At 39.9% G+C, this 17,562-nt stretch overlaps 1 protein-coding gene across 10 annotated transcripts in view; it reads left to right on the top strand.

Moving 5' to 3' along the window:
- The window catches only part of PDE4D (phosphodiesterase 4D), a 773,254-nt gene that overhangs the window by 702,939 nt on the left and 52,753 nt on the right, over positions 1–17,562 (top strand). For all 10 annotated transcript variants that reach the window (XM_073343989.2, XM_073343991.1, XM_073343992.1 and 7 more), the window contains one exon: positions 697–809. In XM_073343989.2, the coding sequence (XP_073200090.1) occupies positions 697–809 (113 nt within the window). The remainder of the gene's footprint in view (positions 1–696; positions 810–17,562) is intronic.

Raw genomic sequence — 17,562 nt, 5'->3', positions numbered from 1 at the left:
GCTGGCGCTCTCGCTCGCCTGCTGCTCGTGTGGTGCCACCACAGGGAAACCCGGACCATCACGGGGGGCTTTAAAATACCCTCTGGTGGGGGGGGAGGGGCCGGGGAGAGGGGATCCCTGAGAGCAGCAGCCCCGGACTCCGCTTCTCGCCGCGGCGGGAGGAGGAGCTGGGAACACAGGAAACGTGGTGGCCGCACACACGGCAGCAGCCGCGCTGATTCATTTCTGCTCGGAGCCTTCTCCGGGGGGGCGGGCCGGGGCGGGGGGAGGGGCGGCGGCGCTGCCTGTCTCCAGCCTGGGCAACGCAAAGGTCCCTGCCTCAGCCGTCCCGGAGGAGAGAGAGGAGGCGAGCCTCCCGCCAGCATCATGCAGGCTAGGGTCCGCTTGAGAGACTGAGCCCGCAGCAAACGAGCCTTCCAAGTGTCCCCGCAGATTTTGGTTCCGACCGTTGACTTTAAGGCGGAAAGAAGGAGGCTGGAGACTCTGTTACCCAGGCAGTTCCTTTGTGGGTCCAGCTGGAGTCTGAAGCCTGCCCTCCCTCAGTGCCCTGCGTTAGCAATATGAAGGAGCAGCACTCATGTGTGGGCACTGGGCATCTGAGCATGGCTGGGTATGGCAGGATGGACCCTTTGGAGCTTGCTGTTAGCCCTGTGAAGCGCTTGAGAACTGAGTACTCCTTTCCCTATTTCTTCGCAGAGGAGGCCTACCAAAAACTGGCCAGCGAGACCCTGGAGGAGCTGGACTGGTGCCTGGACCAGCTGGAGACCCTGCAAACTAGGCACTCCGTCAGTGAAATGGCCTCGAACAAGGTAGGACCCATCGGACTCCCTTGCCCTCTATTTCTCCTCCCTCACTTGCTTCCAAAGCTGGAAATCCAGTGGATAGTTTTTAGCCAGGTACAAAATGCATCCAACTACTTACAGGGTCCCGTTCTCTGGGCCACACTGGAGTTTAGCCATGCAACGCCAAGTAAAAACTTTAATGCATCTCTAAGCTTCTTTTTAACGTAAATTAAGCTGTTTAATTAAAAAAAAAACCCTGAATGTTTGTACATGAAGGAGCTGTTATCCTTAACTAAAATGTTCACGGGTTTGTTGACTCATATGACTGCATATGAGTGGATCAACCAAGGATGGTAGTGCAAAGTTCTGTTTCTGATGGCATGTGTGTGCATAGAGCAGGGATGCTGAAAACAAACAGTTTTGAGACTTTGATATATTGTTAAAGGGGAATTATCTGAATAGTATTAACAACAAAAAAAGATGCAGTGGTCTAAGAAATTAAAATAACTGTATTGGGCTTGAAAAACACAGGAAACATTCATCGTTTGAAGCTCTGCATATGAATCTGAATGATTGCCCGTGTAGTTTGTGCAGATTCCTATGGCTGTAAATTTCAAGGCACATTTTGAAAGTGGTGAAACATTAGGTGTTGGAAGGTTAAACTATTTCTCTATTTCTGTTTGAGTTTAAAATAAGAGGTATTATATTTGATTGCTGACCGTTACAATCTTTTCTGTTATTTATTCTTGCCACACACATTCTGTTGGAAGCCAAGAAAATGGTATATTTCAATTTCAGAAGTTAGTTGTCTACAATGGAGAGGTACAAGGTTGTAAGCAACCTTGTGCCAGAGTGTAAACATCTGAAAAGGTGATAATAAAGATAACACTGTATTCAATACGATTGTATTTTAAGTGGTACAGACCCTATTTTAGCTGTAAATATTGATGCTAATATATGGCATAATATTGTTTGTTATTAATGTTTGCAAGGAAAAAGAACATATATTTTAAAATTTTCTGCAGAGAATAAGCCATATATGTAGGGCTTCCAGATAGCTCTTTCACCATCCTACTTTCCTCAGTGCCCTCAAGGCCACAGACTGAATATTCAGCTAATATTTATGGTATTCATTTTAATGGGCTTTACCTGACATTACTGAGAATTTATTTTACATCTGTAATAAGAAGAACTTGCTACAAGGTACTATGGGAGGCGTATGTTTTCCCCACATTTGTAATCACTTTAGAAAAATGGGGGGTTAATTGTAACAAAGAAAGTACACTTCTTTCCTCTATTCCATCTATGCAAATAGCTATTCACCTTTTAATAAACTTATTATTTTGAATTAGTTTAATTTTTTTCAGAATATCAAGAAAAACAAATAAGGTCTTTCTTCATATAATCTCTGTCTTTTATTTTACCTTTCTGCTTTCTTGTTTTGACTGCCATTCCCAACTTTGTCATCAGTTTTCATCAATTGCATTTTTATTTAACCGGATACTCTTCTGTGGCTATGTATAAGATGTCAAGAATTTCAGCTTTTATGCTGCTTAAGCCCCATAATATATCCAGTAAATTTCTCAGTGACCATTTATGCTTCTCCGTCCTTTCTCCACAGTCTCTCTGGTTCTGGTCAGCTGGTTATTTCTGCTGCTTTTATGATTCGAAAGTAAAACTGACAGTAAGAGACAGAACCACAAAAGAGAAATGGTGTAAAGCTCAACATTTCCCAAACTTTAAAAACAGTTTTGTACCAAATTGTTTAACAACAATTCCAGCAGGATCTGATCCTGAGATACTGAGCTCCTACATTTGGGACTTGCAGATATTCCTCACCTCAGAACTGGTCCTTATTTTTTTACTCTAAATCAAGAGATAGTGGGTCTGTTTCAGCTCCTATTGAAGTCAGTGGCAAAACTCTCATTTTTAAAAAGGGAGCGGGATCAGTGCCACAGTTAGGGCCTGATCCTGTATTTGTTGCAAATCCCATCCAAATTATTGGATATTTATAGTATGGAAAGAATGAAGGCTTAGATAATTAATTTGTGAAAGGAAATGTACAAAAATATTATCCAGTTATTTGTAATTATAATATTGAAGGCTTTTATGGATCTGATTAAATACATTTAAAAACACTTGTCCAACCACTTTAGGAGGAATGACCCCACAGCAAGTTAACATTGGAAGATTTCTATAGGCTGAAGATGTCTATCTAATCTGTTGACCCATCAGCTTGCTTGTTTATGATACTTATATGGCCCTCGCTTCAGTAGTACCTGAGCAACTCTCTATTATTTAAAAAAAGAAATAATAGTTATATTTTATTGAATTCAGTCCTTTTATGCCTTTTCTGAACACAGGAGACAAGACTTTTAAACAAATAAGATCTAACCAGTTACAAATCAATATAAAAATTACTAGTTCAGTCAAATATATTAATAACCTTGACTTTAAAAAGATTGGTCATTATTTTTGAAAACATTCTGATTGACTTTTGTCTGAAAAAATCTATAGTTTCCATCACCCTGCACAACTGCAGGTCTTATCCCACCCCCTTTCTCCCTCTTGTATTTGTATTTGTTAATGCACTCCTGATTTGCCAGAGATAACAGATAAACATTATTCATATATACTTATTGAAATCGGGAAGAAAATGTGTCTCATAAAGATCTTCTCATTTCTTTAGAAACAGGATCATGCAGGCAAGGCATTTGATATGAGATATACAGTAAGCTGGGTTGTCATAGCCAATCTGAAGGTCAATCAGAATGATGCCATATCTTACGTCAGAACTGGAAATTAATATTGCAGTCACATATTGAGTAGGTTTACTTGATCCATCAGCTATGGATACAGATGTCGGAAACTCTCTGTTGCTCGTTTCAGTGCAACATGCTAAAATATTCAGAAATGCTCTCAGATAGTTTTTTGTTGCGTTAAGGTTGGCAGGCCATAAATGAAATCTCTTTTTATTTTTTGACTATGTAAATCTATGTGTATGTTTTCAGTGTTCTTCTTTCTTAAAATAAAAACAAATCAAATGCCATTAGTCATCTTGCAAAGAACAGTGAGCACATGCAATAGTGGGAAAAAATCAATAAGAAAAAGTTTTCAGTTTCAAATGTTGCAGGAGTTGTTATGAACAGTCATTCTAATTCTAATTATTTTTAAAAATATCTGGTATTTACACAACATGTTACATTTTAAAACAATTATACTAACATTAACTAATGCTCATGACATCCCTGGTAGATATGTAGATAGATACGGTTATCCTAATTCACGGGAAAACTGAGGCAGAGAAGTCTAGTCTGAGGGTAAACAGATAACCTTTTGTGCAACAGGGATAAGAACTCAGGAATGCCTGACCGCAGTACTTGGATCAAAGCATTAGAAAAATACCAAAATGTATAGCAAAATAAAGTGAAAGGAAACCAACAACTTATAAATCACACTAGTGTCTGAATATGTTCTTTCCCCACCATTTTTATAAGTAACATTGAAAGATCACTGTAACTGGAAAAAAAATAGAGATGGTGCAGGAAAGATACTTCTCTTTTTTTATTTCCAATTTGTTTACTTTGTGCATTTGGCAGCACTTTCTGCATAGTCAGTTCAATTTTACTCTTTCCCCTGTGCTGTCAGTCAATTTCCGCTGTTTGTTGAGTCTTTTAGACATAGTGGGGTGGCATAGGGAACTGGTTGTGTTGTCTTTACACCAGCTAAGGACTCACTCATATTAGTGGTGCAAAAGCAGCTATATTAGAGGAAAGAACGTCTATCAGATTAGGGTAGTCTGTGCCTCGTGAGTGTCAGAACTATACTATAAACTTCGTAGGCCAGGGAGCATGTCTACTGTACAGCTACTATCTTGATCTGATACCATGGACCCTTGAGCCCTTATTGAGTTTGACTGACTGCATTAAGTCTCTGCTCAAGCACAGAAGGCTCCTCTATCTGATCTCAATGCAGGATTGAGTCCTGTGTTTATACAGTTTAGAGCATGCTATTGGTACACAATAAATAGTAATCAGTGATATCCAAACTCATAGCTATGGACTCAGGAAAGCGGAGTTGGTATAAATACGAGGGAGCATCTTGAGGAACCACACCACTGTAGTAGTGCACAGGGATATAAAAGGCCCATGGCTGGTTGGGTGGGAATTTCCTCAGTGCAGGCACTGTGTAAGGTAGCATAGGTGGTGCTCCACAGGCCCTCTCACAAGCCTGGGCATGCCAGGAGAGTGAGTGTAGCTCAGAGAGCTATGGCGATTCTGGGAAGCTCTATAGCCTGGAGCTGCCCGGTAAGCAGTCCAGCCAGGGCTGCCATAACTCAGATCAGCTTCCTGGGATGCTTAAGTTATTTAGGGGTTGTGCCAGACCCTGACTGTGCCAGAATTGATAAAGCCCAAAAGTAGCTTCTTGGAAGAACAGCACACCATCTCACCCCTGGTCTATATGCATGGCTCTATAAATAAACCAGTTCAAAAGAACATCACAATCAAATAGCGAGTTTATTTCTGTAGTCAATCAGCATGTTGCCAACGCTCATGATTTTATTGTGAATTTTGAACTATTTGATGTTTTTTCTTAAATCCCCAGCTCTTGGAGTCACATGAGTGCCAGATAATCTCAGCTTTCATTTAAAAAATAAAGTATGTTTCTAGCCCACATAGTTGTGGAGAAAAGCTTGAAAACATAATCCCTAACAGCTCAAAAACCAGAAGGCAGATAAAAAGAAATATTGTTTTATCATCTCACGATTTCAGGGACCAGACTCCTGATTTTTGAGTCCTTGGATTGGCAATAGTGGGTAAGGCATGCAGACTGGGTGCCCCATTCGTTGATGGGCCTTTCCGTTTAATGTTTGCTAGTACCGAGGCTTTAAATATTAGGCCAACAATTTTCAAACTTGGATGCCGAAAGTTAGGCTCCCTGATGCATATTTAGATGGGTAAATAAAAATGCACTAATTTGCAGAAGTGCCTGGTAACTTCAGATAGCGCTATGAGCGCCAGTGCACATTTGAAAATCCTAACTTTAATGTAGGTGCTGAGCAGGGATTTGGATGCTTAACTTACACTTTGGTACAATCATACAAGCAAATCGTCTTCTTAAAAAATGTCTAGGTTACCATGTGGTGGTGTTTTATTTTTATTATTATTTACTCTTTATTCTTTTTTAAAAAGTCTTTGATTGTCAGCTCTCCTGGGCAGGGACCTGTATGCATGTGTGTGCATGCTTCTGCAGAACCCAGCACGATGGGCCCCTGAAACCTGACTGCGGTCCAGGAGTGCTACTAATAAAGATCTAGCAAACATTTTCCACAGGACTGTACTAATTTGTAGATGAGTTAAATATAGAGGAGTGTGTATAATGAAACTAACATGCAAACATATTTTCACTTCTGTATTTATGATTGCAAAAATCTCTAGTGTATTATTTTAGTATGTCTCTGTATCTGAATTTAAACACAGAAATGTTTCAATGCATGTTGAAGTTTACCACAGATAATGATAAAATTCTTTGCTATCTTTGTGATTCATCAAAAGCATTGGGAACAAAAATAGTGGTGGGAACAAAAGTCAGTGAGGATCACTGTTAGTTACAGTATGTGGATACATTCTTGCTAACCTTGGGTTTGTGGTCCCAGACCTGTTTACTGTGAGTGCACTATGTCTCCAAGAAATTTCTCTAAACATCAGAGTTAGAAAGATACATGTTTTATTTAGTTTTACCACACAAAACAGCTACTTTTTTGATACATCAAATAAAGTTGTAGCTGTCCAACATGTATAGTAGGTTATGTGTTGATGCGGGTATTTATATTCAAGTGACTCTGCAAAAGTTCCTCTGAGTTGTTAAGTAAAAATAAAATGCAGATTTCCAAAGCAGCAATGCATCTAACCATCTCTCACACTCAAAGGCTACTTTACTATGAGCACCAATCCAAATGTTTGCGGACGTATTCAGTCACTGGAAGAATACATTTCATTTTCCTGTAATGGCCATCCATGCCCTGTACTCAGCTGAAAATGTTGACCATACCATCACCCGCTGAAAAAGGATTTAAACAAAAATAAATAGAACAGGGATTGGTTTGAACATTTTATTAAAGTGAATTGCATTTTATACACAATTTAAATGTCTTAATTGTAAACATTAAGGATAACAAGAATGAGACTTAAAGAGAAAACAGTCAACTTGAAATCTAGTTGATTTAAAATAATGATTTTTTTACACCGGGCACTGAGGTCCCCTGCCAATTTTTGTTATTTAATAATCACATTTTCCTATTGAGAAAAATATTTTTCTTCTTCTTTATTGCTGTGTGAAAGACTTGTACAAATAACACGGGAAACTGACTAATGGACTGCATAGGGGAAGGAGAGAAACTAAATTAACTACGCAGCAAAAGCTGCCAAATGTACAAAGTAAACAAATTGGAAATAAAAAAGAGAAGTATCTTTCACCCTCTTTTTTTCCCCATCACAGTAATCATAGCTGTTACTGTAAAAAGAGTGAGGAAAAAAGATATTTGGATGCTAGTGTGATTTATAAGCTAGCCATGTTCCTTTCACTTTATTTTGCCATACATTTATGTATTTGTATAGTGGTTTGATTTTAGGACTGGGAGCCAGGAATTCCTAAGTTCTTACACCTGTTGTGCAAAAGACTATCTGTTTTCCCTCAGTCAAGTCTTTTCTGCCTCAGTTTCTCCATAAATTAGGAAAACAGTATTTACCTACCTACATACCTATCAGAGACATGTGCATTAGTTTAATGTTTGTATAATGGTTTGAAAATATAAAGCACTATATAAGTCCTAAATATTTTGTTAAGAATTAGAATTAAAATGACGGTTTAGAACAACTACTGAGTCACATGAAACCAAAATCTTTTTCCTTACTGAATTTGTTTTTCATTATTGTATGAGCTCATTGGCATCTTTGCTTTATCCCATGGGAGGCACTCAGATAATATGGTGATGGTCATCTAGATGGATACAGTGCATCTTACTAGGAATAAAGGAAGAGGCTAATGTTGTGGTATGAAAGAATGAATCACCATTTAGAAGTCAGCTTTTGTTAACCGACTGACTATTTTTTAGTCATGTCCTTTTGAATCACTTCTAGTTACGCTGACATAGTTTGTTACATGACTAGCATCTTGTCTTCAGGAATGACAGTCCATGTGTAGAAGCTTTGTATTTGATAGTATTTTTACCAAATTTGTAAGCTCAACCAAAGTAAAATAATATCTTCTTAAATCATGGTCATAGATTAGAGTGACCTGTTTCCAATTAGAGAAAAAGGATAATGCTGTCATATCCAATTTAAGAGGATTTTTTTATCAGTCACTCTCTTAGGTTTCAGCTATTAAACATAATAAAATATGTGCTGGAAATAAAATAGTGGAAAAGGAATTTGCTAATATCACGACTGTAAATTTTGTTGCAAAATTGATAGGTCCTCTGTTTTGCTTTTCAGCGATAAATACAGCTGATAATTGGTTCCAAAAATTTCTGCAGCTTATTGCGTGACAGCATTCTTATATAATGTCTGGCAATGCCATTACAATTGGCTAGTTGACATGATAGTTTAATTGACTCTTGATGTTCCTGATCTTTCTAGGAAAATCCAAGGATGTGGTTAGCTCCTTACTTGAGTACGCATGCCAATTCTGACAAGAATTAGAAACGAACAAGATGTATCTGTTCTCAAAAACTTCATTGAGTGTAGCATCAGGAAATACTTATTCATTGAGGGTTTCATTTTGTACAGCACAGGTATGGATGGTATCTGTATATGTAGGAGCTAAAAAGTGATGAACTAGACAGGGAATGCAGGGAGGCCAACCTTCCATTGATGAGAGGATTTCTACAGGGTCACCATGCTTAGCCTTGCTTCATAGCAAGAGTAAAGCAGAAGGTGAATGTGTAGCTAAGCACGAAATTTGCATGCTGGAAGAACTGTACTTAAACCAGGGGTGGGCAAACTTTTTGGCCCGAGGGCCACATCTGGGAATAGAAATTGTATGGTGGGCCATGAATGCTCACAAAATTGGGGAGGGGGTGAGGGCTGTGGTTGAGGGTGCGGGTTCCGGGGTAGGGCCAGAAATGAGGAGTTCAGGGTGAGGAAGGGGGCTCTGGGTTGGGGCAGGGGGGTAGAGTGGGGGGGGGGGCTGAGGGATCTGGGATAAGGATGGGAATGAGGGGTTTGGGGTGCAGGAGGGTGCTCCAGGCCGGGATTGAGGGGTTCAGAGAGTGGGAGGGGGATCAGGACTTGGGCAGGGGGTTGGGACGTGGAGGGAGGCTCAGGGATGCAGGCTCCAGGCAGTGCTTATGTCAAGCGGCTCCCAGAAGTAGCAGCATGTCCCTTCTCTAGCTCCTATGCGGAGGTGCGACCAGGTGGCTCTGCACGCTGCCCCATCCACAGGCACCACCCCTGCAGCTCCCATTGGAGCGCCGGAGGGGGCCATTGGAGTGGGGCCATTGGAGCGGGGCCATTGGAGCGCATAGGAGCTGGAGGGGGGCCATGCTTTCTGGAGCCATGCTGCTGCTTTTCGGAGTAGCCCCTGACCCTGCTCCCCAGCTGGAGTGCCAGAGTGGGGCCATGCCGTGGCTTCTTAACACAGCTGGCACACCGGATCCAGCCCACAAGCCATAGTTTGCCCACCCCTGATTTAAACCCAATTCTCCTCAAACAAGCCCTTTCCTCACTTTCTGCTCCTTTTTTATGCTATGGCACAGGTATGCAAAAGTCCTGAGACCTCTGTGTTAGGTCAGTATGCTTAGTACTTAACCTTACTTGCTCCCATATAAGTCTGGTCACTTGTGCTGGAGCACAACAAACTTTCACTAAGGTAAGCACAGTGATGAGTGTAGGTAAGGCACTTCCTAGTATGCACTGTGAAAAGACTTGCACGAGCAGCGGGTAATGGCTGAAATTTACCATAATACAGAGGACTTGTACAAGGCCCTCCTTGCCGTTTAAGTACTGCAGTGTCTTCACACAGACTCAGGGGTGGCAAGGGTACCAATGTAGGGGGACTTCACATCCACCATTCACCCCAGAAGGAAACTTCTTGCTGTCTCCAAGTGAGAAAAGTCAGCTAGATACCCTGTCCTTGTAAGGAGCAAATCAGTGAGGAGTGTTGAAGGTGGGTCTGAGATTTTGGGCTGTTACTGAGTTAAGAGAAAAAACAAACATGCAGTGGGTGAGGTGATGGGTCTGAAAACAGATAGGCAGGGTCCCAGCTGTTGGACTGGGACTCTGCAGATGAGTGAGAGCAGCCTTTGTTTCATCTACTGGGACAGCTTTGGGTGACAAGGAACCCCCTGTGCTGTACTGCTGGTGTGGTGGGTGATGAGTACATGAGAGATAAGGGACACTGAGGTCAGGCAGCAGCTTGCCGAGAACCTTCTGGGGCGTTAAGAAAATGCTTTCCCCTGAACAGTCATTAGAACATAAGAATGGCCATACTGGGTTAGACCAAAGGTCCATGTAGCCCAGTATCCTGTCTTCCGACAGTGGCCAATGCCAGGTGCCCTAGAGGGAATGAACAGAACAGGTAATCAAGTGATCCATCCCCTGTCGCCCGTTCCCAGCTTCTGGCAAGCAGGCTAGGGACAACATCCCTGCCCAGCTTGGCTAATAGCCATTGATGGACCTATCCTCCATGAACTTATCTAGTTCTTTTTTGAACCCTGTTATAGTCTTGGCCTTCACAACATATTCTGGCAAGGAGTTGCACAGGTTGACTGCGTTGTGTGAAAAAATACTTCCTTTTGTTTGTTTTAAACCTGCCCAGAAGATCTGCTGTTCATCTCCTAGGTAGGGCCTTGGCTGGGGTTGGCATTGGGATTAGTCTGTGCACTGCTGTCTCTCCACTTCATGCTAGATGAAAGGAGCATTGAGTTCTATGCCAAGGAGAAAATGACAACTCCAAACGTTGAGCAGGCAGCACTCAGAGGAAAGCACTTCCCTACTCTCTGTGTGGCTCTTTACAAGCAGCTAGCTGTCAGCTCTACACAACTTTGCTCCTTTCTGCTGCCCCAACCAGCCACAGCAACAGCACTTGGGGTCTGTCCCATAACTGTGCATTTGAGCAGACAACCTAATACCTGGAGCTAGTACCTTGAACCTGGAACACTGTCTGCCTGCTTGCCTGAGCTTAGACCTACAGTTCCTTCCTACCCCAAAAGCTTTTGAGTTCCCCAAAAGCCCTATGACTATGCCTGTTTTCAGCTACCCTAAGAAGTGCCTTAGGAGATGGGATATCTCTTCCCACTTGTGCAATCTCAACCAAGTAGAGGTGATTTTGTCAGTCTGTCCTCTTCCTGGGCTCTGATGACTTCCTCTGTACACCTCAACGAAGCAATGTTCCCAGTCCCTGCACACTGATGCACAATCACCCCTTTTTATAGCCTCTTTAATTTTGCGCAGGTATGAAAGATTCTTTCCTTCAGGTATAATGACACAGAACAATGTAGCAAAAATAGAAAATATTATGAAGTAATAATCAGTGAAAATAGTTTAGTGCATGATGTGGGAAGATGAGCCTAGTTTTCATCCATCATATATATTTGAATATGAAATAGATCTTTGACAATTAAAAAAATGTTTTATTGGAAGTAAAATATAAATGTAAGTGCTTCTTTTGAGAGCATAGCCACCAAAAACCTCAAGGTCTTTCCTAAGAAAATAGTATTGAATATTGCAAAGATGTTACTTAGAAATGGATTGTATGTAAATAAATACTTCATAATCGCTCACCTTGCTAATAATGGTTTTGCAGTTACTCATAAAGGCTTCTAGTTACTTGTGGATCTTTATGGCAGAATTTAGAACCAAGAATCTCCTGGATATTATGCTGTGTACTGATGTAGTGATGGTTAGGTCATAAGACTTGAAGCACTTAAAGATAGAAGAATGATCTTTCTTCTGTGTCGTTTGTTTTGCATTTTTAACTATAGGCAATTTCTTTGGCTAAATAACTTTTAATGCAGTGAATATGTTATCCACAGAAATAGCAGTGCAGTTGCAATACGACAGAGAAATCAGAAGCAGTTTTGCTGCCTTGGTTATGTTGTTTCATATTTTTCTTTGTAATCCTTTACTAAGACACTATATATTTAAGAGACTTTTCTCTCTCTAACCTATGTTTCCAGCTTTGAGATGGATTTACCATGGCTAGATTTTACTTTTACAAAGGACATGTCTGCACCAAAGATTTGTGCCAGTTACAGTCATATGCACTGGCGCTGCTTATCCCTGTTTGAAACTGGGGTGAACTGCACTAATACAAATTGTGGCTTTTAGCAGCTTTGCCTGCCTACAGTGGGACTGGGGTGAAAATTGCCAGCATAGACAAGGCCATAATCTCAGAGACCAGTAAACCAAACTAGTCCATAGTACCTGTTTACAAGATTTCCTAAAATACTATTCAAACAGTTTATGTTTTCTGTTAATTAAGTAGTAAACCACTGATGAGTGGTCAGCCAGACAAATTACTTTGATTGGCACTTCTGTTTTTCTGATTTTGAATAAAAGAACAGTGTTCATAAAACTGAGCCACTCCTTTGTGATGGCAGGAGGCGAGAATGCTAGCTTGTTTGTTATTTAAAAAAAACAAACAAAAAAAGAGATTCATAGTACTGCTTTGATCTTTTATCATAATTAGAGGATAGGTACCTAATTCACAGTTTAAAAATCAGGCTAAAAAAACAATTCTGCATTCTAGTAGTCCACCTATACTGTTCACAAGTCAGTTTCTAATTCCTACTGAGACACGCTTTAGTCGTTAATTAATTTATTTAAAACAATCCCGAATATATTACACAAGACTTCCATAACAAAAATTGTTTGACTGCTGAAACAATTCAAAGTTGCAATGTCTTTTCATATTTCAAATCTTTTTTTCAAATGTTTCTTTTCTGTCATTTTCCTGTACTACAGATTCTGTGAAGTAGAGGATGGATGATGTTACACTACAATAATAGATTTTACTTCTGTAGTGCATGATATTCAAGGAACTCAAAGTGATTTACAGACCGTGCCCACTATTAAACCGATATTATCCCCAATTTACAGGTTGGGAAACTGAGGCATAAAGTGCAAGGTGACACAACATGTCATAGGCAGACCAGAAATAGAATGCAGTTCTGACTCCCATTTGTGTATGTTAGCTACAAGATTTCATATTTATTATTTGTATAATATCAGTTATTAGAAGCCCCGATCAAGGATCAGGGCCCCACTCTACAAGGCACTGCACTAATGTAAATTAACTGGTCCCTCCCCGAGAAAGTTCTCACACTTGTCTAGACAAGGATTTTGATGATAGAACATGATCCAGTCTAACTATCCCCTTCCAAAAGTCTACTGTAGAGCAGGTAGCATATATTTTAGCATGCTAGGCTTCCCATAGGCTTTAACTTCACCAGGTTAGCATGTGTTAAGGCAATGTGCCTTGTCTACACCATTTGAAATACCTAAGAACACATTAGGTAACATGTTCTAACAACTCACCTTGTATCCTAGGCTTTGTCTACATGGGAAACTTTTCTAGCAGAACTTTCAAAGTGATATAAACTAAACTGAAATCAGAATCAGAGTTTTACACATGGAGTTATAGTGGCATCATTATATTGCTATAGTTCTGTTGGTAAATTTTCCTGTGTAGATAAGCCTCTAGTCTAGACAAGAACTACAGGTAGGCCTTGATGGGCAAAAAGGGTGTTTTTCAATCATGTTAGTTTAACATAGCTGAAGAGCCCCATTAAGATGCAGGTTGACACATTTGAAGCCATATTAGCTGACCTTGTACCCTATGCTCCCCACTAGGTGTTAACCAATTTAGCAGGAGTTTTAAAGGCAGTGTTACCTAACTAACATGTTAACATAACAGTCTGATAAATCAAACTACACAAGATAAGCACATAAATTGGAAATTGCTTCTCAAGTGGTCAGCATTAAACGAATTAAGAATGTCGACATTTAAATTGTCATAATGTGGTTTCAAATAATTGTTTACAGCCTCACTGAGATGAATGGGTTCGTTCAGGACACCCTTATAATCACTGTTTCATGCTGTCAATCTGTAGGCTCTGGAAGACAGAACTGCATCAGTTCATATTGAGAAAGTTACCTTAATTACAAGGGCTAGAAATGTAGGTTCCATTTATTTTTATTTATAAATTTTATATTTTATTTACAATTTATAAAACTCTAACAGTGAGCTTGGTGCTGTATAAAATTCAAACTAAGACCTTACCTTGAGGGGTTTATAATCCAAACAAACAGACAACAGAGGGGTGTCCTCTTGGAAGACACAGATTACGGCTATTTAAGAGCAATTTTTGCAAAGTAAGCATGTGATTCATGAGAGCATTTACTGACGTGGGAAGCAATTGTTGTAAGCTTCCTGGAAGAAGCTCATTTGCAGGGCTGATCTGAATGAAGAAAAGATAGACACTTGGATTGAAATTCTGTCTGTAGTGAAATCAATGGGAGTTTTCCCATTGATTTCAAGAGAGCCAGGATTTCACTTTTGATGCACTGGAAAAGAGAAGGAATTCCAGTCTGAAAAGGAAAGCAAGGAAGAAGTCACAAAGAGGAGAGTAGAAGAAAGTGAGGTATGCTTTATTAATGGAACAAAAAGGATGCAGGAGAGATATGAAATAAGAACAGAGATTGAATCAGGGTTCTGGGTGGAGTGGAGTTGTGGATCTTCCAATAAAAGTATTAAACAAACATTAAATAGTGGAATAAATCCTAAAATATAGTATTTTTAGATTGTGCACTCTTTGTAGCAGATAGTATGTCTTCTGTGCTCAGAAAGTTCCTAGTTTATATTAGACACTGTCACAACCTAAATAATAATAAATACAAATAACTTTAAAATATTTTGAAAATATGTTTATAATAAAGATCTTTGGAAAACGGGTTTTTGGTTTGTACTTCTCTAACCTTGTTTTATCAGGATGGTGACCACTCTTTAGCTCTTGCTGACTCCAGGATTGCACTTGAGATTAGAATTTTCATGTATTTTGCGTGATCAGTCATCAGTCTGACAGTATTCAACATATATATAGCTGAAGTTATCCAGAAATTGGAATTACCACTCAAATGGTGTTCATGTTATTTCCAAATGTATAGTGAATGGGCCCAGATATATCAGTATGGGCTTAACCCTTGCCTCCTCCTAGTAGGTGTGGTCATTTGGCAGGGGTCTATCCTATCCTAAACTACGGATATGTGTTTGAGGGGGTTTGGTCACAGTGGTGGATGGAGGGTCTGAGGGTCGCCATACCTTCAATCTGAGCTGTGTCTCCCTCTGAATGTACATAGAACAACCAAAGCATGCTCACTTTTGTAACCAGAGGAAAGTAATCTATTCTAGTGCTGGAATTTCATTCAGCACTTAGTCATGAAAGAATTCATATGGATAGTGTACACTGTGCTCTTGCCATGGCAGCTCCTTACCAGCTTTTCAGAAGTTGGGAGGATAGATAAGTATTTTAGATCTTCTCAAGTTCCATGTTTATTTTGTTCTCTAAAGACGTCACCCAGCAGGATTCTCACTTTTGCCTTTTAGCTCCCCTGTATTAAAAACCTGCTGCCACAGAAAATCGTGTTTAAGAGCACTGTTCCCAGCAAAATCAAGATTCATTATTTATATGCTGTTTAACCATTCTTGAAACAGCCATTCTATGCAGTTTTACAGTGAGCATTTTCAGATTCCTCAGCATCTCTGTCCTCTGCTGCATGCTGATCACCTCGGTGGCTGCCGCTGGCTCTTATTACTGGCGAATGGCATGCTGTTCTGATGCAGACACCATAATAGGAAGCACCTAGGCCTGTCGTAAACAAACAGGTCTGAAAAAAAAAGTGCAGGTCTGACGTATGATGTATCCATAGCAATGAGGAGCAATCAGGCTGCCATTTTGGAGTAAATGCAGCCTAGTATGGGTCTACAAGAAGCCAGAAAGTATCTTCTTGGATTTAAAAGCTGTTCTCTATGTGTACATCAGAATTTTTGTGAAACACAGTATTTGCAAGAAGACAGCTTGTAAAAACAATGTCTTTAATTACTAACTTCGGGGGAATTTAAAGGTTTCTTTGAATGAACTGATTTTTCACTTGCAATGGAAACTTTAGCTGTATATCAGAGCACACTTACTTCTGAGAAAATACTAATGTGAGAAATTATTTGACAAACAAATCATAGTATATCTCTTTGGATGCCTAAATATTGAAACACAGAGGGCATAATATTTCTAAGTAAAATGATTGTGTGTTGCTTACACTATGAAGTATGGCCAAAGTTTTGTACATCTGAATATTGGATCCAGGTAAGACTGCATTTCATGTTTGATAATTACCTGCATTTTGGTCTTTCAACATCAGTAAAACAAATGAATAACTTTTGTTGCTGGGAGGGATTTAAAGTAGTTTGGGTGTGGTGCTTTAAAGGTTCAGTTACAGGAGATCTTTTAAATATCGTTGTGAAGATGTTGTTGCAGTCTGTAAAAATATATAGTCAGATGCATGTGCCTGGAATTTCCGGGATAACTTTTAATTAATCCTTGTTTACAAAACTTGGATTTACAATGAAATGACTAAATTGAAAAATCTTCCAAATAGAAGATATACGAATACATAGGAAAACTCACACAAAAATAATCTTGGGATTCAAGGACTAAAACAAAATAATGTTTTTTCTTTGTGTGCATGTTTTTAAACTCAATTTAATATACATCTATAGTCTGATGTTCATATTTACAATTCTGTCCTTATAATACTGAAAGACCACTTCATAAGAGGGGTGATATGGCAATAACACCTACGACTGTATAACTGGTGTAAAGTAGAACTATAGCAGAAAAAAATCACTGTGACTATATTGTTTTGTATTCTTCCAAGGAGATTTAAAACCCTAGTGCTGCTGCACCTCTGTTTCGTCATTTCTAGTTTTGAGGGGGCAGAGATTGTGGCTGTAATGCTGTAAAAGGACTATCTGTTGATGTGTGTGTAGCATTGTTTGTTTGTTTGTGTATTATCAGAATTTGAAAAATGTACCAAACTTGGTACCTCTTAACCAGAGATAAATATGAAAGATGAGTGTGGCATCTCTATGAACGACCTTTGGGAGGCATGTCCTGGTGAGAAGGCCAGCTACACCCAACTGCTCAGAGCAGGAAGAGTGCTGGCTGCAGATGCTGCTTCTCATTTGTATCAGCCTTTGGATAGTCAGTGTTGAAATATGAAGCTCGATGCCACTTACTGCTGGGAGAGAGGAGGATTTTCTGTTTCTTCTATCTCCTCCAGAGCTTTGTGGCTGCTGTGGGGGTAGAAGGTCTGCACAATTCTACTCTTTCCCCAGCGTCATTTTTGCTCCTGCGTCTGCCTATGCTGCTGCTCAGAGCTTTGCCACACTACCAGAGCATTACGTTGACCTCATCCTTGTCAGTAATGTTACTGATCACAGAATTCTGGATGGCAGCACTGAAAACTGACAAGACTCTGCTGCACCTTGGGAACTGCAGAGTCCCTGGAGTTGCGTGTCTGCAGACTCAGGAAGACACCTGAGCTTTGGCTTACACTTCATTCGCATTTGAAAGGTTATACAATTACAAGCCTGGGTATATATACCCTTGAATTTTTAGTCACATTTTATGATGTGTTAATTAGCACAACTGTAAATTGCAGCATAGACAGGACATAAATGTTTGTTGCTGTTGTCAGCAAACTTGTATGTTGTGTTTTCACTA

Source organism: Lepidochelys kempii, chromosome 5 (genome assembly GCF_965140285.1).
Source record: "Lepidochelys kempii isolate rLepKem1 chromosome 5, rLepKem1.hap1, whole genome shotgun sequence".
NCBI classification, from domain to species: Eukaryota; Metazoa; Chordata; order Testudines; family Cheloniidae; genus Lepidochelys; species Lepidochelys kempii.
This window is presented reverse-complemented; position numbering and strand designations above follow the sequence as displayed.